General features: G+C 39.4%; 1 protein-coding gene across 1 annotated transcript; it reads left to right on the top strand.

Annotated features, from left to right (window-relative positions):
• Positions 1-923: 923 nt before the first annotated feature.
• LOC103145223 (rho-related BTB domain-containing protein 2-like) lies at positions 924-16,586 on the top strand. Its single transcript, XM_007562582.2, has 10 exons — positions 924-1,152; positions 1,470-1,573; positions 5,351-5,536; positions 6,196-7,015; positions 7,346-7,565; positions 8,211-8,329; positions 11,745-11,895; positions 12,153-12,241; positions 12,388-12,493; positions 12,713-16,586. Exons 1-10 carry the CDS (start codon positions 940-942, stop codon positions 12,889-12,891), a joined length of 2,187 nt encoding a protein of 728 aa, XP_007562644.1. The 5' UTR covers positions 924-939; the 3' UTR covers positions 12,892-16,586.
• The last annotated feature ends 7,049 nt before the right edge of the window (positions 16,587-23,635 follow it).

The raw sequence follows: 23,635 nt of genomic DNA, 5'->3' as shown, positions 1-23,635 counted from the left end.
GTTGTATTTTGCTAGGCAAAGTTAGATATTCTAACATTGTGCTTAGATTAAAGTGAAAATCCTCCTAGCATATCCAAAGGGTGGCAAACTGGGTGCAGATGGCACAAGGGAAGCTGAGGACAGTGACCTCCAGGGAAGTCTCTCTTTGTCTGTTCATCCATCTCTCTCTCTCTCTCTTTGTGTTGGTACAGAAATTTCCAACACAAAGGAAATTTGTGTTGGAGTACCGAGTATGCCAGGAGGTGGGCACACATACACACACACGCACTCACGCACAAACACACACAGAAACACACTTTGTAGAAAAGAAGCCACAAATAGACACTCTCATACTTTCTGAGAATGTCCCACATTCTTTTCAGATGAAATTAGTCATACAATATAAAAACCAGCACTATTCCTTTACTGTTGCAACTAAAGCTTCATTATTAATAAAAAACAAACAAACAAAAAAACAAAAAAAACAAATGTTCCTTTATTTCCTCTCAAAGCACATTCACGCAAAGTACTCTGTACCATGGAAAAATGTCATCATTTACAAAACGGCAAACTCATAATAAATATGTACAATACTTCATAAATTCATCTCAAATAATTTAGAAACCCAACTCTACATTAAAACCCTAATGAACACAGAGATGTACAGTGTGCATTCATTCTGTGGTCTGTTACTCAGTCTGTGAGAGGGAACCATGTGTTCTGTTGTGGGGTTTGGCAGAGGTCTCTCTACACTGGACAATGGAGCACTGGGAGCTTCAACTATGCATTCCCTTAGCTGGGACTAGGGCGAGAGTTACTGCTCCCAGTGCCCCTTGCCGTCACTTAAAAAATGCATCGTCACTCCATTTGTGATACTTTCTCAAACTTGACATTCATTTCCATGCATATTGGATTAACCCATTTTCCCGTTTTTTGTTTTTTTTTTGCTGTCTTGTTCTCATGTTCCCTAGGGCCCTCTCCATGGATATAGACACAGACTATGAGCGGCCCAATGTGGAAACCATTAAATGTGTGGTGGTGGGGGACAATGCAGTAGGCAAGACCAGGCTAATCTGTGCCCGGGCCTGCAATGCCACACTCACACAGTATCAGCTGCTTGCCACCCACGTGCCAACCGTCTGGGCCATCGACCAGTACCGAGTATGCCAGGAGGTAGGCACACATACACACACACGCACTCATGCACAAACACACACAGAAACACACTTTGTAGAAAAGAAGCCACAAATAGATAAACCCTTCTAGCATTTTCCTGCAACTAATTCTCTTTCTTTCTATTTTTTATTTATATTTTTTTTGCTACATAAAACATTTAACTTTAAATGCCACTGTACGTCATGTAGTTTAATCCTGGGGTTATTCCTTTTAAAGCCAGATAACTAATTGTTCCTTTAATCCCACGAAAACACAAATTTTGCAAATAAACGTGAAACGTTTGATCTGATGACAATGACATGTCTACATTGTAGGTGCTGGAGAGATCTCGGGACGTGGTGGATGAGGTCAGTGTGTCCCTGAGGCTTTGGGACACATTTGGGGATCATCACAAAGACAGGCGATTTGCCTACGGCAGGTGAGAGTGCACATGAACGCCAAGCCTTAAGCTGTCCACCAGCCTGAACGTACTGACCTAATAACACATCTGATGCTGGACAACAAGGTTAATTACCTGGAAATATTTTCATGTAGCCAAGAGATATATAAGATAGAAATGTCTCGTTTGTTTTTTTAAAATATTGTTTTATATATTTATACATTCACTGCCGGATGGATCTAATAAAACGTATTTGACTAGATCTGGAAGTTAGAAACTTCTGATTAGAATTGAACAGACTTTTCATAATCAAAAATTGATATACAAGCATGCAAGTAAATCTCAAAACAGAACATCACCAAATAGCTGTTTTATTTTAGTATAGAAATTAACATTCTGTGTTCTCATATGCATCAAGAATGTGCACATTTCTATTGATGTGATTATGACATGCAATTTGTGCAGACAAAAAATAGAATATAGCAGAGGTTCGGTCAGAAAAGGATGTTAAATGGAAAACACAATTGTGGGAATCTTACATTTGAGTTCTGGGAATTTAATCAATCTTCATTTTCAGTAATATTCAAATTTATTGAAAAAACTGCTTACATATTTGTTGTGTAATCCGACAGTTTTTTCTCTTTTGCATTGGACATCCCTTTCAAGTTGTTACATCCTTCCTCCACAGGAAACGATCGGATGATCCCTGTATCCTCTTGTTAGTCGTTCTCTCGTCAAAGCTGCTTTATTGGCATGAAATGCAGAAGGATTTATTGCTAAAATACAATCAGGAAATGGCACATATCACAGCAAAGTCGCCATGTTTTAACCACACAACCTCCAAACATAAAAAAACTTGATAATACACATTATATAACTATTAACTTTTTTTAGTGAGTACACTGTAGAGAAAAGATTTGACCTTTTTCCAGAAAGCAACTTGGTTTTATTTAAGATATTTGTTCTTGCAAACAGTTTCATATAATAGGTTCTTTCACCAACCAACACAAAGACCCCATAATTTTCCCATAAATTTAAGTAGGACGTGTCAAGGTTGTTTGGAGGGTCCTTGCATAAGGTGTCACCTTGTTTCCTTTTATATAAAGGGTTTGTACGTGACGCACTTCACTTATGCTTTTGTCAGCCGCATGGAGGTTAGTTTAAGGTTCAAATTTTTACCCCTTTGTTGTGTTTACCCACTGTTTAAATGTCTGTACATTCGCCTGGGGATCTGCTACTGTTTGTGTGTGTATGCTTGTTTGCGCGTGCTTGTGTGTGTGCACATCTATCCACACTGTGAGTCTGGAGTCAGCTGATTAGAAACACAGTGCCAGCTCAGCTGGTTTTACCCAGCATTAAAACAACATCAAGCATTCTTCCTTAACCATTGTCCTTTTTTGTTCCCAACTCTGTTTGTCCCCCTGTTTATCTGAGCCAACCTTGTAACTCCCTTTCCTGTGTGCTTACCACCCGTACTCCTTCATTAATAAGTCTAACCTCTCCATACGGTTGGCATGTAGCTGCTCTTTGACCCTCCTCACACCTGGCTAGGTTTTTGTTGACAGAAAACTTAGAACATCACACCGTCACATGTCTTGTTACAAGGAGTGCAGGAAAACAGGTAGCTAATGGAAAATAGATTAAGCCCAATGTAACTTGAGTCAGCCTTCCCCCTACCCCCTTTTTTTTTTTTTTTTGCAATTTATCATTACAACTAATTGTCTTACAATAAGGAGATCAATATAGATCATTTCAAGCAAACCTGTTATAAATTTCCGCATTTAATCTTCTTAAAAACACACCTGATTTAGGTTTTTCACTTACAGAGAAAGTGATGAACAATAAATAAAGTTCAGTTGTTCTCGTTTATTTTTGTGGCATTTTTTGACTTAAACAATTCACCTAAAGCTACAATTGGCAGGGAGGCCACAAAGAATCAAAGAAATCTTATCATATAAAGTTATTTGTCAATAAAAAGATGCAAAAACAAACAAAAGAACATAATAGAATTGGAAATATATCATGATAAAAAAAATATGAAACATGTGAAGCATTACTAAAACTGGATATTTCTCCATAATTGATAGAAAAATAAGACCTAAACTGGTCAGAGAGACAACAAAGAGCCTTGTTGCAACAATACAATCTGAAATCTACATTTTATAAGCTAAGACCTTGTGGAAGAATGTTTTATGGTCTGATGGAGCCACACTTAAATGTGGTGGTGGCAGGATCATGTCCTAGGCTTAGTTTTCATCCCACTGAGTTTACATGAAGCTGCATCAAATCATGAATAGTTACAAGTCTGTTTAGGCTGAAAACCCCCAGGTCTCTACAAAATGACAAATTTTAGTTTTCAGCATAATTTTCAGTCTAAGAATATGTCTTAAGACAAGAATAACTTGAGCATTGTTTCACCAGAGTTCAAGGGGCTGCGGATGAGGGAATTCCTTCAAGTCTTGAAGATGGAGCAGGCAAATATTATTAAGCCAGACAAAGTAGACTGTATTCTGAGACATAAATCTATACATGTACAATTGTGTGAGCTGCATCGTGTGCACCTGGCTAAGATGTAGTAATAATCCTTTGAAAAAGTGCTAATGGGAGCTTGCTTGACTGTGTGTGCGCGCATTGTGATTTAATTGCCTGCTGTGTTATATTATGTCCTTGGGAGCTTTTCCGAGATTATCTGACAAATAAAGAGGACTGTGGAATCAGAACAGCAAAAAATATCCCAGCTGATTACTTCCTAAGTCTACAGGGGCCATGTGAGCTTAGCAGTGGGACATCAGGTTCCTTTCATCTATGTGGTCAATCAGATTAATCTGTAAACGCTCTTCAAGAATTTTCCAAAATAGTTAAACAACAGTAAAACCACATTTCTTCAACAGCACATCCTTTGTTGTCTCATTAAACACTCCATAACTCCTGGCATGTAGGTATTTTGCCCAAGGAAATGAGGCATATTTTACTGTTTTATAATGTTGCTCTCAAGTTCAGTTGATGATTTACCTCACTTCCTCTGATAAGTACTGGATTCCTGGCAAATGTCAAAAACTGCAATATAGTCATATAATTTAATTGTCCCCGAGCCACAAATGATGATGAATGTAGCACAAGTTACATAAGTCTGAGTATTCTTTTGCTGCTGAGGCTAAGTCTTGTCCTATGCATTGTTGCAGAGGGTGAGGAGTTACAAATAGTTTTTTTTTTTTGTTTTTTTTTGCCTTTTCACCAAGAGTTAATGATCCACCCTTGACATTACCTGGAAGTAGGCAGACATGCACCATCTTGTGAGGATTAGCGATCTGCTAAATGCGGTGATCTGCTTGCTCAGACAAATCTGGTGGATCTGTGAGAGTTTAAATCCAGAACTAATTTTATACTCCTTTTTCTTGTTGCTTTCAAGCTCTTTTGGAGATTTACACAACAGAAAGAAAGAAAGAGGCTCAAGCCACACAAATAGTTGCGAGGTCTACACTCCTCTTGTGAACCTCTCCACCATCTGCCACACACCACCTAGCTCTCGCATATGCTTCCTGCTCCCTTGATGCCTTGCAGAAGGAAGCTGAACAAGCTTCCTCCTTATGCACTTTGCATAAGTTTTAATGCAAGCTGACATCATGTTGCATGAGTCAGCAGTAGCTCTTTTTTTTATTTCTTCCTTTTCTGTTCCCATATATCCAAGACAGGGCCCAAATGCCCTGTCTTGACTGACATTCCCTGACAGAGCACCTCAGCCCACCTTTGCCTCCGACGTCTGTTATTTTGTTCGTACATAAAATGAAGTGTTTTCTCTCTCATCCTTTCCTGTAGGTCGGATGTAGTGGTACTCTGCTTCTCTCTGGCTAATCCCAACTCCCTGCGCCATGTTCGCACCATGTGGTTTCCGGAGATCAAGCACTTTTGTCCCCGAACACCCATCATCCTGGTCGGCTGCCAGCTGGATCTGCGCTACGCTGACCTGGATGCAGTTAACCGTGCGAGACGGCCGTTAGCAAAGTGAGATTCATTCCTCATTAAGCATTAACATTCTTTCTGAGACACAACCTGCAAGAATGTTGCTTTACTACCTTGCTCGCAAATTGCAAGGTATGTCTTATGGTGCAAAAAACTGGCTTGAGGGATTTAAGTGGGGCCTTTTTCAAGTAACAAACCTGTTGAAAATGATACTTCTCCTTAAGTTTGAGATAATATACATTTGATGTACCTTTGATGATGTATATTTTACAGGATAAATGTCACATTGTACGTTAAAATTCATTTATCGATGAATGCAATTGATAAATTATATTAATTCATCAATTGTATCACAAAAACATTTAAATCAGAATGTGAACACTTTTGAGACCCAGTGTAACACAAACACAACAGGCAAGAAGCCAAATCATATGCAAAGAATTGCCAGTTTAGGACCAATAGAGCTTAGTTGACATGATAAGAGAAGAATATCAACAGTCCAAAAGTTGTTGGAATACAGCCACCCATAAAAACTGCTGTTACATCACTGTATTGACGTCACTCAGTGGTTTTGTTTCAGAAGTGAGGCGTACGCTCCATGTAGGTACATAAGCTTGCTTATCTTTGCATGAATGGTTGTTGTTGTTAATATATAATCTTGCCCTACCTGTTGATTGAACGTTTTCCTGTTTCACTCACAGACCCATCAAACCAACAGACATCCTCCCTCCAGAGAGAGGCCACGAGGTGGCAAAAGAACTTGGGGTTCCTTACTATGAGACGAGCATTGTTGCCCAGTTTGGAGTCAAAGATGTGTTTGACAACGCCATCCGTGCAGCCCTCATTTCCCGTCGGCACCTGCAGTTCTGGAAGTCCCACCTGAAAAAGGTCCAGAGACCGCTTCTCCAAGCACCCTTCCTACCTCCTCGACCACCACGCCCTATAGTGGGCATCCCCGACCCACCGGCCACAGACGGCGAAGGCCCTGACTCCCTTTTCTGTCATCCTCTTTGCGCAGATGTTCTTTTCCTTTTGCAAGGGGGCTCCACTCATGTCTTTGCGCACAAAGTTTACCTGGCTACGTCCTGCTCCAAGTTCTACGACCTTTTCACGCTTGATCTTGGTGGGTCGAGTTTTGGGGCAATGGGAGAGGAACAGGAGGGCAAGGAAAACACAGAGAGTGGGGAGGAAGATGAGCAGAGCAGGAGAGGAGCCAAAGAGCAAGCTGGGCGCACTAAGAGCCTGGACATTGATAAAGATGGAATAGATGGAGGAGTGCGGGGCCTGAACCGACCTCAGCTGCTCCAGCAGGGGTCTTTGAGGACTTCCCAGAGTGATAATGCACTCCCCTCTCGAGCCCAGTACTCAATGGGAGCAATGGGGACAGGTCGAGCCCTCTCTGGATGGGGAAGGGGGTTTCTCAGTGTGTGCCTGGAGCATGTTGATGATCCCATGACTGGACGACCTCGTCTGATGACTGTGGTTGCCATGGATGCACTTATTCAGGAGGAACCATTTAAGGTTATTCTAAATTGTTTACATTACTAGTGGTTAATAAAGGTTAATGCATGTTTTAGCTAAAAGAAGTACATTTTCACATAGGGTTAGTTTGATAGCTTTCCCCTCCCTTTGTCATGAAATGAAATGAAATGAAATCATTATTTGATTTAATTTCATCACAATTTTTTTTTTTTTTACTGGGAACACCTAGCGAGCACAAAACTAGCAAAAACAGAAGAAATGTATGTTTGTTTATTTTAAAACAAGACTTTCTCTGAATGCTCTGCACTGTGCATTAAATGCTCTTTAAGTTTTCGGTGTGTTTGACCTCTGGGTTTGCTGCATTTCCAGGCAGTTCTTCAGTACCTCTACACAGGCAGCCTGGACGAGAGTCGAGGCGATCTGATGCAGGTGGCCACCATTGCAGAGCTGCTTGAGGTGTTTGACCTTCGGATGATGGTGGCCAACGTTTTGAACAGAGAGAGTTTCATGAACCAGGAGATCACAAAGGCCTTCCACGTCCGCAGAGCCAATCGAATCAAAGAGTGCCTCAATAAAGGGACTTTTGCTGGTAAACCACGTCAGCCACTCAATGCTGCAATTTTTTTTTGTGTAGCATTTGTGATTCTAAATGTGATGCCCCCCATGTTGCATCTGTCTCTTTGACTGATTCCTTCATAGTCATCATTTGACTTGATGACTGAGTGTTGTGTCAGTCTGCCTCTCTTGTGTTCGCTCTACCCCATACACTGTCTTATTTGTTTTGCGTTGTGTCTCCTTTTAGTGTCGTCTTTGCCTTTTCTGAACAAAACTTGACTTTCGTCTCTCTGTGCTGTCATTGTTCCGTTTCTGATCATAGTGATGATTGTTCCCATAGAACTCATATGAATTTTGATTGATTAAATTAAGAAGAATGTAACTGATTTTTCGGGACAACACAGCCCTCTCTTTACCAGACTTCTTAATTGTTCTGCTTAACCCACCACCCTGCGTTTGCTTTCCTTCCCATACAATGAGTGGAGAGCTGCTGCGTCTCCCTGTCAATTTATCTTTCTGTCTGTCTACCTGTGTCCATGTCTCTCTCTGTGTCTGTCTGGTCCTCTTGCTGCCTGTGTGTGCGTGTCTGGACGTCCGCCTCGTCTGTCTTTTCCTTTCTGTAGTTTGGGCTTCTGTGGCATTCCACGAGATGAACGCTCTTTTCCCACCCCGGTTTCAGATGTTGTGTTCCGGCTGGATGATGGCTGCCTCCCGGCTCACAAGCCCCTGCTCATATCCAGCTGTGACTGGATGGCCGCCATGTTCCGTGGCTCCTTCATGGAAAGCTACATCGAGGAGGTGAGATTGCCCAGCCAATACAGACCTTGGAGATATGGGTACTTTCAGTTTTGGAATGGAATGTGACTATATGTCTCCAATCCTAAATCCTGAAAAATTGACAAAACAGGAATGGAAGAATGGCCTTTATAAAGAAAAGGTCCTATTGACATTATGTTACCCTGAAGAACCAATAAAAAATTGAAATCAATTAAACTTATCTAAAACATAAACCTTAGACCTATTCAGCCAATAGGGAATAATTAGCACCCTCTATGTAGCTTCAGTCAATAACAAGGTAAATCAAAATATAACTCCCTGTGAGGGCCTTTTAAAACCTATTCTGGTAATTTTTTTATTACCAGGTTATTGTTACAGATTGATAAAGAAGAGCCTCAGAAAACCTCTTTCACTCATGGAAAAGGTTGCTGCAGTTGAAACATGCCTTAGCTCACACAGAGGTATAGTACACAGCTTGTTACATCTGATAACATGTGGTAAAGGTTAAGGAGTTATTGGGGTTAGGTTAATATTTTTGATCACCTAAACCACACAGATGGTTCTCTATCAGATTGACCTACTAATCTTTGTTTCACTCCTGGGTGGTGTTAAAGGTCTGCAAATAACCATATCTCTCGATGACTTAGACAAGTAATGTCCAGAGATAAGAACTTATGAGTAAATGCATTTACACACAATTGACTGCTTTGGTTAGTCTTTATTTGACAAAAGACTTCAGATGCTGTTTTTTTTTCTACCTTAAATTAAACTGAGGCGCATGCCTCTGTGAAAATCTGTTTCACCAGGGTGAGAAAACATGCATAGCAGTATTTCCGACTTCCTGTTTCTATTCTCAGAAGATATCTTAACTCAATAAAAACCACAGACAAATTGAGATCATGGGCTTTGTTTTTATGTAATGGTCTGAGAGCTTAATGTTGTTTATGTTTGCTGTTTTCTGTGTGAAGTGTCCATATTGTCGAGTTGTCATAGGTTAGCTGTATTTAGAAACATTGAGAAAATTACACAAAGGCTACAGAACAATGATAGCTTAAATAGGCTGTTTCTCTTAATACGTCTTCATTGAAGAAGAGTACCTTCACTGACACCAATATTTCTCAGGATTTGTTACCTTATGTGTAACATAAGATGCAGCTTTTCTGGTAAGGCATGTGTGCCTCACCTGACCTCAAAGGAAGTTGAGGTCTGTCTTTAAGTTGAACTTTCAACTGTGTTATGCAACAAGATCTCACAGTCTCTTTTCAAAGACTGCCAGTTCAGGTTACAAGGACTCATGTTCAGAATAACTGCAAATAAATGTCAAACACTTTTGAATAATTTTGTTAAAGTTTAAAATGATAATGGAAACTATATATACAAAAAAAAATCTGCTTAATAATAAGTAAATTGTATATTTTTAGTTATGTGTTTTACTTTCTGGAGTCATGGACTTTACTGTTAAGCAAATTATGATTTAATGTTAAAATGATTGTTAATAATAATATTAGTAATACTAATGTTTTAGAGGGGCCCTGTCAGAGTCTTGTCTTGAGTCTGATAGAGAATCTGCAGAGGAAGTTAAGCTTATTGTGATCGGAAGGAAGCCTTGAAACATCACAGACTTGCAGACCAAAGATAAATATGCAAAATATCAATGGAAACATGCAAACAGCTGGTCAGGAATTAAAACAAATGCCAGAATGCCATAAATCATTTTCCATTTGTAGAATATTTGTTGACATGCAAGCATGTAAACAAGTATGAAGACAAAAACAGACAATTTTTTTAGTGGACCTTCTTAGTAAAATTAAATTCCTTTTAAATGTAAACTTATCAGGAGCATAAATAATTACTTCAGAGCTTAATATTATAGTCTATTTGCCGTAATGTATGTTGTGACGCTGAAAACATAATGTTTGAAATCAGAACGAGGCTGCCCACAAAACTTTATACATCAGTATCAGGCAAAAGTTAGCAATTAGAATGCATCCTGTTTGAGTCTGCTTTGTTGAAGCTTTAAACCACACACAAAAATAAATAAAATAAATAGAAGCAGAAGTTTAAGACATGGTTACACAGTGCAGTTTCTCAACCCAGACACTCAAAATAACTCTGTTTTCAGTGCTGAACTGAAAGGGGGTCAATGTGTTGCGAATATGTTATGTCATATGAGTAACTAGAAATGGTGAAAGCTTCATGAACTGAACCCTTCATAGTCATCCTCAAAACTCCAAATTAAAACAATCTTCTTTTAAATGACAAATCAGCTGTTCGTCTCTTTGCTTAAACTACGAACTAATAAATGTGCTTTTCATTGGAAAGTGCGTGCCGTTCATATTATTTGGTCGACACATTTAAACTTACAAATACGGATGTATGTCACAGTTTTAGCAAGTTCATTTAGGTCAGTAGCTGAAGCTGTAAAAACACTGAAGTCTTTACAGTCAAAACAAGCCTGTAACATCTACTTTGACTCATCAGTCCACTTCCTTATAGTCTTAACAACATACTGAGGTTTTTCAGTTTTTGCCTGTAGATTACAATGAGATGAAGTAGATAGTGATCGGAGAATCCTAAAGCTGTGTGAGGAACTGCACAGTTTGCAGCTTTGAAGACTTTGTAGCAGTGGTTCAGTGTGTTTGTCTCTCTTGGGTAGTTCATTTGAGAGGTTTGTGCTATTAAAAAATCCCCAAGAACAATAATGAGAGTCAGCCAAGTACCAAGGCAGCCATCTGTAGAGTCATCGTGTCGGTTATTATCACATTTATTTCTTTGTTCGTTCGCATCATTTGACCTGAATTTTTTAGTTGTTGCTTTGTTACTTTGCATCTCTAGGTCTCTGCGTATTAACATGTAATACATCTGCGCGTTAGTCTTGCCATGAATAGTTTTAAATTTAGCATGCAGTAAACTAATAATGGTGGAATTCTGAGAACAAAACACCGTTTGTATAGATTACAGCTCGTATTCGTATATGTCACTACGTCTGAGTCCATTCATTAATGCCTCCGATTGCTTAGCTAGAGCTTTAAACTATAGACACTACCTTTCTCTGGGACGAGAGACCGCACCATGCTGGCATTTTCTTAATTGTTTATGAGAGTGGAGTCTGTAAAGTGACAGAGTGGTAGACTCAAAGACCTCTTGGGGAGGTCATTCTATCATAATGGTTCACTTTCCTTCTGTTTTCTGGGGCTATTGCTTCATTAGCTGCTGATGAATTGGTTACATGTAATGTAATGAAACTGTGACAATAGATCCTTTTCAGAGGAGCGTATAGTATATAATGAACAAACATGCACCACAAGGACTGAGAACCATTGTGACCTTCTTTTTGCAGCACTTCATTGCGTTGCATTTGCATTGCATGGAATTGCATTAATGTACAAAATTTTACAGCTGACCCCCATCTTCTCTTGCTGCTATTGCATTATAGGTATCGATTCCTAACACCAGTACAGCATGTATGCATGGAGTGCTTGAGTTCCTGTACTGTGGTCTCCTGACACCGTGTCCTGGATTGGAGCCCATGGAACTAATAGTTCTGGCCAACCGTCTGTGTTTGCCACGACTCGTTGCCCTCACTGGTAAGTATTACTGTGTGGGGTGCTGTAAACACAGCAGGGTCTAAACTTCACTCTCTTCTTTGTTCCCTACCAACTGCATGCAACTGAGCATTGTTTTATTGTTAAGATTCACATTTGTAGACCTTAATTTTCTAACTTTTAAGAATAATGAAAACCTTTACCTCTATGTAGTTTAAAACGGAGGATTACAGAATTACGTGTCAGTGGTGAATGCAACTAGAAAATACTTTATTCTCTTTAATTTTTTGCCTATTCAGAGCAGCATGCTGTGGATGAGCTACTGCAACTGGCAGTGAAAGGAGTGGACATTGATGGACAGGTGCTAGCTTACCTTGAAGTTTCACAGGTGAGTTTTGACATAAAATTGCATTTACGTAGACAATAGTTCGCGGTCCTGTATGGTGAACCAGTTTGTATTCATTTCATACAGACATACATTAGTTTTTTATTTCTTTTGAACAGTAATACTTTCTCTTTTTTTTCTTCTCACAGTTCCACAATGCCAAACAGCTTTCTGCTTGGTGTCTTCATCACATCTGCACCAATTATAATAGCATCTGCCGCAAGTTTCCCAAAGACATGAAGGCTATGTCTCCAGGTACGCTGCAGTCAACTTGCCCTCCTGTGCCTTGTTGCCTTCCTCTCTAAAGTCCATTTCATTACTTTTCTGTCATTCTGCAATTTTAGTTTCAACCAAAATGTAGAATTCAATTTCTCTACATTCGGGAATTTTATTAGCCTGGTACCTTAAACCAGTCACAAATGATATTTGCACCAACGGCATTTTTTGAGGACAAATTTGCATTCTGTCTCGCAGAAAACCAGAGGCACTTTGAGAAGCAGCGTTGGCCTCCGGTGTGGTTCTTGAAGGAGGAAGACCGCTACCTGCGTTCTCAAAAGGAGCGTGAACTCGAGGAAGAGATCCTGCGCAAGCAGCACACCAAACGGGGCTGGTGCTTCTGGAGACACCCGTCTTCCTCTCCACACGTCTCCTAAGGGGTTTTCTACGTCTAGCTCTTGGATCTTCCCCTCGGTGGACGCTAACCCGCGGATTAGCAAAGACAGAGGAGAATGGTTGTGATCCCTCTATCGGTGGAGAAATTACTCTCAGTGCTAATATTCCTGAATGTCTGCATGCTCGGGAGGAGTGTATGTGCCTCTTGGTGGGAGTGGGTCGCCACACGACTGTGTTTTGGTGGTGGGACGGATCGGGACTCAACAGAAAGGGGTATTTGCATGAATGTGTGAGTGTATGGAATATAGTGATGCTTACACGTTGAGATGCAGTGGTCTCTAAAAGGACAATGGCGGTGCAGAGCAACCCTTCCTCCTGTACGTAAATGCTTTTTCTCCCTCAACCAGCACCCGATTGCCTTGGAGTGTTGGGAACTGGAAGCAAGGGCTCTCTTTTCTCTCCGTTTTCTCAGTCTTCAACCTTCACATCGACCTTAATAACTTTTACACATTTGACACTGCAGCTCCCTTTGGCGAGTGGGGGAGTCTACGTTTGCCTTCACCTCTTATACAGACTGTTTGCTAGCACATGCAGATGCATCTCCACATTTCACCCTTGTGAAACCAGCAGTAGATACAGGAACTAACTCAGACAATTAGCTCATTATTACTTGTCTTTTAATCACTTAATGTGCATTTTGGGGCAATTTGGGAGGCTATTATTAGTAGGGTAAAAAAGCAAAAACCTCTGACAAAGTCAGAAATCACCACTGCAACCACAAATGCAATCCTTCTATTGTATTCTCAACTAGATAAAGAGTTGAGAAAATAGACATAAATTATCTACCAGTCAGTCCTCATATCTCTTTTGTCATGTAACTCTGCACACCATCTTTCTGCACTCAACACTTATTTTCAAAATGTTCATGGAGACTGACATGGAGCCACTCTATAGCACTGATATATTTTTTGTTTGTTTTTTTTAAAGGGCTAGCCTTACTTAATACCTCTGTCGTGAAGGGGAAATTTAATACAGCATTAAATGTCCTTGGCCACTAAGGTGCATTGAACCATTGGAGCAAGCCTTTACACCCGTACACCACCAGGGGTCGCACTGCTCAGGGTCCTATCACTTCCGTAGTAGGAGTTTTATTGTATTTATCAACTATATTAATTTTTCCTTGCAGAGTGTTACAAAAGTACACACACTAGTTTGCTAGTGGATTTAAAATAATGGATACTTAAAAGGGTTTTCAGCTGATTCTGAATACCAAAGGTGTAGTTCTTCCCTTTATTTTTGTTTATTTACATTTTCTAACTTGGGAGGGGCTGTATTAGAAACTAGAACAAGTTTTAGAAGCAGAAGGCAGTATTAGATGCTTGTTACAAGTAGAGCCGGCCCAAGGGGTAAGCAAACTAACCCGCTTAAAACTTCTTATTTATGATGACTTTTGAAATTGGGAGGTCAGAGCTCAAAAAAAAAAAAAAAAAGTTTAAATTACCCAGAAAAAAACTTGATATGTGCAACTCTAGTTATATTAACAATCCTAATTTAACTTCAGTATTCTCTACTTATTTACATTTAATATTTTTGCAGATAAATCTGGATAATTAACTGCCATTATTCAGCGACTACTTGTGAGAACAACCTTTAAAGGGTTATGCAGAAACACCCGCCCTACCCAATGGGCTGGCTCTGGTTGTAAGGACTAATGATGGTCCATTTAAAACATTGCCTTCCGTTCTCTGCTAGGATTAAACATTGGTGCTGAAAACAGTGTCCACATGAACACAGAGACACACATAGTTTAGGAGACTGTCTGATGGTTTATTTATTTGTGCAGAACTTACAGAAACTTTAGAATATTTTTTAAATTTTATGAACTTGATTTTGTTTTTTCTATTCACAGAGTCTGTAAAAAACTGATAAAAGATTTTAGAGGTTGAGGTTTTCTCTAAATCCTGGGATGTCTTTTGCTGCTTTTTTATTCTAAACCAATGTGACGTATTCCTTCTTTCTTGCCAACACATTTCTTTAGATTCATTTTTGTTGTTGTTTCACCAGTTTGAGCAAATAGGGTTTTCTCATTTAGGGTGCTAATTCTTTGGGCTTTCATTTGAATGTGGAAAGACAAAAAAAAAAAAAAAAAAGTTGCAGCTGTGAGTTTTTATTAGCACGTTTTCTATTTGTGGGTTTGCGCCCCACAGCTTTACCCAGGCAAACTCTCTGCGATGGGTAGATTGTGTGAGGCATGTGGTACATTATGCTGTTGTTCCACAGGAGGTGTGCAAAGCAATTTTCAACTACCAGAATAGAAGTCGCATAGGTTCTCACTTGGCCCGAGTGAGAATTGAGCTGATTTAGTGTGAGAACGAGGAAACTGAGTAAAAGTGAGCAAGCCTCAGTCAGCGTCAGTCGCTTTCCACACGCCGTGGAATGATTCCGTCAACATTTGAAGTTGCACCACTGCAGTGCTGTAGGAAATTTAAAAAAAAGGAATTTGGCTTCCCCACAGATTCGCTAAACAGATCTTGTGTCCTTGTGCCTTATGATTCAATCTGCAGACTGGTTCTGCAGTAACCGGCATGGTAGTGGTAGGATTCAATGATAATGTCAGAAATGTAAAATGTTGTTTTTTTGTTGTTTTTTTTTTGGTGTTTTTATGGGCTCTCTGCCACTGTCTTTTTGAAATTTGAGGGAGAGAAATTTTAAGCCAGCCTGAGCCTTGCAAATCTGTGGGTATGATATTTATGCAGATAAATGATCCTTTTTATTTCTCCAAACAGCAATTTGAGACAAGGTTGTTCTAATGAAATGGCTTAACACTAGATATACAGCGTCCTCCACAATTATTGGCACCCCTGGTAAAGATCTGTTCAAGATCCTTTTACAGACCCTCAGAAAAACTTAGAAAGTAGGATTTACAAAAAAAAAAAAAAGATTGTTTTCAAATTTCTTATATATGTAATTATTCACACTGTGTTTTTTTTTTGCCCTTATTAATTCAGTTTACTTATATTCACTATTTTGTAGTGAGAGATTATGTTACATCAATTAATGAAAAGGCTTTTTGATGCAGAGGTACCAAAACTTGAGTAGGATGCTGTTCCATTACAGTTATTATGTTTCTTTATAAACCAAGTGATTAAAAGGTAGCCAGTTAACATGGATGCTTAACTCCTGCAGTATAACTTCTAAACCACTGACTGTGAGAAGCTAAAGCTTTGTGAAATGCACCGGCGGGCCTGTGCACTGGGTGGGTGCAACATCTTGTGGAGTGCAATGAACTTGCATGACGTCCAGACTTTGTTGGTGTGACTTTAAAATGCAATTTGTGTTCTATGTGTTTCTGTAGTTGGCATGAATTTCTCTCTTAAATAAGATAGTTTCTTAGCCATCTTATTTGACTGTAGCATGAAATTTCCACTTAAGTTATTAACATTTTATTTAAAGGTTGCGCTCCGAGAAGCTGAATAACATTTAGTGTCTTGAAGGTCTTTTTTGGCATTGGAACCTATCAAGGTTCTTGTCTTTGTAAGTGACTTTATTCACATGTCTTTGACAACTCAATGTAGCATTAAAGCATTTAGCATTTGCATTTTTAGGGTATAATGTGAGGAGATCAAAAGACATGAGCTTGAAATCTAATTTAGAAGATCTGTTTGATGCCACAGACGTCCCCTTGTTATGCTGTTACTATTAACATAATGAAATAAGGTTAATCTTGTGATTTAAATTTTTTTTTTTGATGGTTTGGGTATTAAAGTGAATAAGTATACGCAAAGCATTTCATGTTTCTAAACAGCTTGCATGTATAGGTGAATGAAATGTGCAAAGTAAAAGCTTCCTAGGTGACAGATATGTAGATGTTTGATTTTCTGGAACTTTTGTTATTGGGGCTTTAATTGCAGTTACTAAACACCTTGATGAAGATGTGGGAGTTTTTATTGTATACAAAAAAAAGAAAAAAGCACGTGATGCCAACAAGCCAAAGTTACATGTTCTCACATTTTGATATTGGATGTATTTTCTTCATATTGTTTTTTTTTATTTTTTTATTATTATTCTCCCTCTGTGTCTCATCCTTGGGGCACTTCTTCCTACTTTTCTGGCTGGTATCCCTGCTTCATTGTGAGGCCTGGTGACGGAGAGAGCACCTCACAATAATTTGCTTGCTTTGGTGTCTCCTCTCTTGTGCCTTTAGTGAAATCTCACTTTCAGTTCTATACAGAATGACAGCAATGCACCGATGGCCATCTGAGCTCATGTGTTTGTCTGTGAAGCCAAGAAACATACAACACATTAACGTAAAAGAGAGTAGCTTTTTTTTAAGATTAAGCGTCTTGGATAATAAATGAGTTGGCTTCCTGTTATGTTAAGTAATTTAATAACTTTAATCAATAACCTGAAGAGCTTAACATGTTTAATGTGTATTGTCATCTATGCTAAAGCTGCACCACAGGTGACTTGAGTGCTGAAACAAGTAGGAAACTAGCAGTTTCTGCTGCACTCTTCCAGGTGCCTGCTCCTTCTCTTGTGTAGCCTAACAATAACTTTTGTATTCTCTCTATATACTCATCTCGATCAGCGTTAAGATACCGTGTTCTGTTTTTCGCTCTCTCCAAGTCAAATCCAATTATTGCTTCCACTGTTTATCTGCCATTTTATATTGCAATCACACATAGTATCATTTCAGTTGAAGCCTAACAATAGGCTGGATTAAAAGCAAAACTATTGGCTGTGATAGCTATATGTGTGCTTTTATGAAGATGGGGATTATCCAAAGTACAGCAAAACGTTGTAAATTTGATCAATTCCAGCTGAAAGTAACTTCTCACCTTTTTAAGTGCACAGCACATTGTATTAACTGAGTTAGACTGTAAGTAGGAATGTATGCAGTCAGTTATATTGACAGACTTGCTGTAATTTACTCCTGGTCGATACTGTAATTGTAAGTGGATTGTATCTATGGTATAGTATTGTTATGCACTTTTGTTTCCATGAACTCTTATGGGTGTTATTTACAGTCAGTGTTTATGTTATGTTATAAAAGTTAAAAAGAAAAGAGCACACCACACTCTCATGTTATTAAGGGCTTTGACATAAAAAAGAAAAAAAAAGAACTGAATGTTTTTTGCTGCTGTTGCAAAAAAGTTTTGAGACTAAAAATTTTGTAACATTTTTAAACCACTGTGATTTGTACAAAATTTAAAAAAAAAAAGAAATACAGAAAAACATTTTTTTTCTGCCATTTCAGTATTTTGATGTTTGACTTGAATTTTATTAAATCTGTTAATCTTTTAAAAAATGTCTTGAGTGTCGTAATTGTGTGATTTTCTTTTAATTTTTTATCAGCGTCCATTTTAGTTTTAAAAATGGAAATATATATATATATATAATATGTATAACAAGTTATACTTGAACCAGTTTTGAAATGGTTCACAATCTTCTGACAGAATGAGTTGAATTAATTTAAACTTGTTGGTTTACCGCAAACTTTCATTTGCAGTAAACTCTCAGAAGCTTAACAATGGGCTGTTTTAGCCATTCATAAACCTGTCTAAATGTGTATTTGAGGTTCTTAGGCTATTGGAAACATCAAATTTGTACTGGTTTTAACCACGAGATGCAAATTGCCACCATTTTAGCAGGACGACCACACAAAACATACAGCAAGAACTAGAATAAAATGGTTTGGATCAAATGTTGGAATGGTCTCAGTCCAAATTTAACTAAGAACCTGTGGCAGTATCCAACACTCGTTGGAGTAACTGCTTCTATCTCCAGCAAAGTACCTCCTGCTGTGAAGAGCACGTGGGAAGAGAAAGAGCTGAAGAAGTGTGAACCAAATTTTCAGCTGACTTTCTTTAAATCTAGTTAAGGTCTGTGTGTTGGTACGAGGGAACTAGAAAGGTTTAGCTATAATTGTGGTGGTTTCTCTGCTGAGGTATAAATGTGTGCGGTTCCACTAAAGCACATGGCATAAACTAGTGTTAATAAAAAGTCAAAATAAAAGGCAAACGAAATACTTTTTTTTAAAACCACAATTATTCTGTTTTTTGTTTTTTTTTCCCCTCCAGTTTATCACTACCCTAAAGCATTAAGCTTCACACTCAGGAACACTAAGGTTGATGCAGCTTTGCCACCTTGTGGCGAAAAAGGAGCCATGCAGCCGCCGTGTGCAACGTCGAAAGAAAAATAACAGAACTCGAACTACTAATTTAAAACGACATCTTGTCCTGTTACATATTATCAAAGGAAAAGAGAGAGAGAGTGAGAGAGAGAGAGAGAGAGAGACAGACGCGTGTATCCAAAAGATCAACACACTGGGAGCTGTAGGTTTTAATTACGCAGATAAAAGGATCACACACACACACACACACACACACACACCCACAGCAACATGGGGGATGAAGTTGCAATGACGACATTTAGTGATGTGGCTGATAATTGATACTTTCAAAGGGTCATTGGGGAAGGTAGCGCCACAGAGCAGAAGAATATTTGAGTGTAGGTGCTATTTTTACATGTGTCCGTTACAGCCACGCCAGTTTTCCTAGGAAAATGCACTGGTCCGAAGTTAACAAGCTGACTTTTACTAGACGGTGACGTGCATCAGTTTCCCTTTGATTCCCCTGTTAAATAGGCAATCAAATATCCCCGTTGTAGCCAGCGCCGTGGTCGCCGCCATCAGTTCAGCGCTGATTACAGACCTCTCGGCAGAGCAAGTCCGAGTCGCGGACTGTGTTCAAAATTCCCACAAAACCTTGCCCCTGCTCGCAGCGCGCAGCTTTGGGAGTCACCGAGAAGAGCTGACATCACCACATCTGGATGTCATTTCCTTTGCTTCTCCTTAGAAGCAGATAAAGTAGAGTCGACGTAAATGTACGAGCGCTCGTTCACTGTCGGGATTTGTCGATCAGCGGAAAAATTTGGCTCTGAAGGAGCTGACGGAGGATTCGTCGCAATCTTGACATCTTAGAGCGAGGATCTACATGAATCCATCACCGTTACATTTTTTAAATTTTTGTCCACATTAAGAAGCTAAAAATGTTCATGTCTTTGGAGGTTTACAGTCTAAAATGGTCAAACACACCAATATGGCAGCAGGCTACTAAATGAAAGAGCCACACTGCATAATGTGCAGCATGTTGAAGCAAACATCACTCCTCTAACCATACATAATGTCTTTTATTAAGATTTTACATTATATACCAACACAATCTGGCACATTTCGTGCAGTGGGAAGAAATTGATACGTGCTTTTAAAGATTTTTTACAAATAACAAACTAGAAATTTATTCCTTTATATCCAGCCCAATTTCCTAAGTCACACCTAAATAAAAAATAGTGAAACCATCTTCCTTCAGAAGTCACCTTCCAAAATGTTATGCATGGCAAAAAGCAGTAGAAACACGGTGAAACACTTTGTGAAACACGGTGGTGGCAGCACCATGCTGTGAGGATTCTTTTCTTCAGTCTGGACGGTGAAGGTAGTTGAAGGCGTTGGGAAGATGGATGAAGCTAAATATGGGACAATCCTGGAAGAAAAACACACAGACCTTAACAGTTGGGAGGGGGTGGGGGGTTCCGAAAGGTCAGTGGTTTACAGCTAGATGATGTTCATCTTCACTGGGTTTTTTTCTGAAAAACAGTCGTTAAATTTGTCAACCTCCAGCTGACCTGAGTGGCAAGGTTCAGATTTTTATTTGATTAAAAAAAAAAAAACACACACACACACACACACAATTTTCTTTCCACTTTCACCTAAAAGTCCTGTAAAAGACAATAAAGTGTGTAACTAAACGTGAAAAAGATCAAGAATTACATGCGAAAGACGCTACCCGAGGGAGGGCAACAGATGCAGTAACAGCACATTCCTCCATGTTGTCAGGTCTCCTTATAATTAATTTGCTTGATGTTGATCCAGACCTCCCTTTGTTTTCCATAAACAAACCCTGGACACACGTCTTCAAATCTGAGCCTTTCAAATCTAAATATTTGTAGCTGTGACACCGCAGTATAAAGAAATTGTAAGTAAAGAACTGTTTTGTTTTAATAGTCTGAAAGTTGCATAGGCTTTTAGTTGTTTAGGCCTGTCATATTTCATGTAAAAGAAACTTTGTGGAAGCCAAATGGCTTTGTTCACAAAAGCTTCATTGATTCCCAAAAGAAAGTTAAAAATGGGGGCGGGGGGGATCCAATTTAGAAAATCCTATTTTGCTGAATGTAATTTTTAAATGTAACATAGCACATTTACACTAACACTCGTGTGGCTGACTATAGTGCACATGCCGAGAGATATCTCAAAGTTGCTGTGAAGCTGCATAGCTGAGCACTGACCTCACCTGGAAGACTGATGAGAAGACTTCCAGATTCACAGAATGTGTGCAGATCAGAGCCAAAAGATAAGCGTGACGTCGCTTTACGTTTTTGTTTCTGGCCTGGCTGTGCGTTCGCCATGTTCCCTTCCTGTTATCAGCTCTGTCTGTCTGTCTCTGACTTGACCCTAATTGTCTTTCAAGGTGACATCCTTGTGGTATTTGCCTCTTTCTGACAGCTTTGTGATTTCCTGTGTAACAGATTAATATGTGTTATAGGTAATTCAACTCACTTCTTTTTAAGTCTTTCCCACATACTCCTCTTCTATATGTATGCCTAAAATTAAATGATGCAATGACAAATTGTGACCACAGATCTAAATGTAATTTGTCTACATGATTTACAGTGACCCAGTCACAGACCTAAAGCAACTTGTAAAAAAAACCAAATGTATATTAATAATCCGGATTCAATCTGATTTGTTTTTTGCTATTCAGCAAAAAAGCCTACAGATGTGGAAACCTGGTTGACTTGTGACTCAGAGGAGCAGACTAAAAAAAAAATAAAAAAAGTTTTTTTCAAACCATGTCTAATTTTTTGTTCCCCTTGAAGATTATATTGTACTTTGTGTTGGTTAATCATATGTTCTTTCAGTAAAATACACCAAAGTAAGTGATTTTAACAAGATTTCACTCGTGTATGAAAGCCTTTGCAAGGCACTGACACTGTCTGGTAAAATAAATTAAAACACCTGGAAAATACTGGGATATGTAATGAGATAGTACAAAGTTTGAGGTGGCCTTAAGTCAGGGTGGGGGTGGGGGGGGATAAAATCATTGTGTAGTTTAAAGTTAGTTCAAACGTCAGCTCTGCTAAAGTGTCTCCTGGAAAACAAGTGAGTTCACGAGATAATTTGGACACTGAGCTGCCTTACTTTTGATAAATGCCTAGTTTGAGGTCGATGTGCCAAACAACTACACAGTTTCCTTCTTCTGCTTCTGCTTCTGCTTCTGCTTCTGCTTCTGCTCACCCGTCAATGACCTGTGCAGAAACATTTATTCAGTTAGGTGTTGTTGTTTGAAAAGCAGCCACTTGGAACAATACCCAATATCGATGTTAAAACATGAGCTATAGTCAAACCCCGTCATGCTAGAATCCGAGGAATGTGTTGCAGTTACCAGTTTTGATAAGCGGAAGAATGTTCTCCAGCGTGATCTGGCACAAAGATTTATTTCAGTTGAACTGCATAGTTTCCCCGCTAATTACCTCTCTTGTCATTGCACAATAAATAAACGGGATCGAATCTAGACAAGTGGATAAAATCATGCATGTCGAGGTCAGACGGTGTGAAATTCATTGGCGCAAAAGTCAACATGTTTGAATATCTTGCAGTGAAGTGTGGTCCTAAGGACAACTTGAACACAAATACTCATGAAGGGTCAACAGTTTTTCTTGCCAATTGAAGGATCTCACACAGGCATTTTGGCAAACATATTGCCGGTGCGGCGCAACAAATCAGCAGTGCAGAGCTCAAGGTGTGACTCAGATACTCCAAAGGTGTTGTCTGACCTTTCACCACGCTCTAGTCCTGAATTCATGAAAACCTTGTTATACCCCAATAAAGATCTGCAATTTGACAAACCTCCAAAGAAGGAGCTTAGTTGAAGACGAAGATGTTTCATGTAACACCTTAAGCTCATAGGTCACTCATATGAACTACAGTTGTTTTCCAAGACGTCTGTGTGAGGTAAAGAGCTTAGTGGGAACAAAAGGGACCCTTGGAGGACGTGTCTGACTGGACCACTCAGCACCCTGTCACCCACACTCAGACCACTGGTTTAGACTGTGCCAGGAAGACAGGAAACTGAACAATCAGACTCCCACCACTGGAAAAGAAAACTCACTAAATGGGGGGGTTGGGGAAAGAAATCCCCCATTAGCTCACATTAACACATATGTACAGACAGACACAGACACAGACACACACACAGACGCACGTACGCACACAAATCCCCACCGGACTTACAAAACTCCCACATTTATACCCCATCCTCAACAACAGCTGCCACCGCACCCCAGCAGAGGAAATGCCAAAGTCCTCTGAAGTGGAGCATAGCAGCACTGCAGTTCTCATCCACCATGAAGGGCTGGGAGGCTGGAAAGGCAGGAGAGCTCCTAATAGCAGGAAGTTGTAAGAATAATGCCGGCGCGAGGATGTCACGCTCCTTGTCCTGCCAACTCCAGCCAAATCAGCAGAGTCACAGAACTCTGAGAGGAAATGGATTAAAAGTGTGTGTGGGGTAAGAGCGCACTCAGCACTAAACAAGTCCTGCCTGAAGGCATTAAATTTGCTAAGTGTCATATGGGCTTTTGTTGAACTAGCTATTGAAATGAACATATCATATGTATCACCATATATAGTCTAGATATTTCTTCAATAGGTGAAATTCATAATGTTGAACT

The sequence above is a fragment of the Poecilia formosa genome, unplaced genomic scaffold (assembly GCF_000485575.1).
Source record: "Poecilia formosa unplaced genomic scaffold, Poecilia_formosa-5.1.2 Scaffold5, whole genome shotgun sequence".
NCBI lineage: Eukaryota > Metazoa > Chordata > Actinopteri > Cyprinodontiformes > Poeciliidae > Poecilia > Poecilia formosa.
Note: the sequence above shows the minus strand (reverse complement) of the source record. Positions and strands in the feature narration are given on the sequence as shown.

Coding starts and splice junctions, on each gene's coding strand:
- LOC103145223 (XM_007562582.2), top strand. CDS start 940: ATGTTCCCTAGGGCCCTCTCCATGGATATAGACACAGACTATGAGCGG. Junction 1,574..5,350: donor AGGCGATTTGCCTACGGCAG/GTGAGAGTGCAC, acceptor CCTTTCCTGTAG/GTCGGATGTAGTGGTACTCT. Junction 12,242..12,387: donor CTTACCTTGAAGTTTCACAG/GTGAGTTTTGAC, acceptor TTCTTCTCACAG/TTCCACAATGCCAAACAGCT.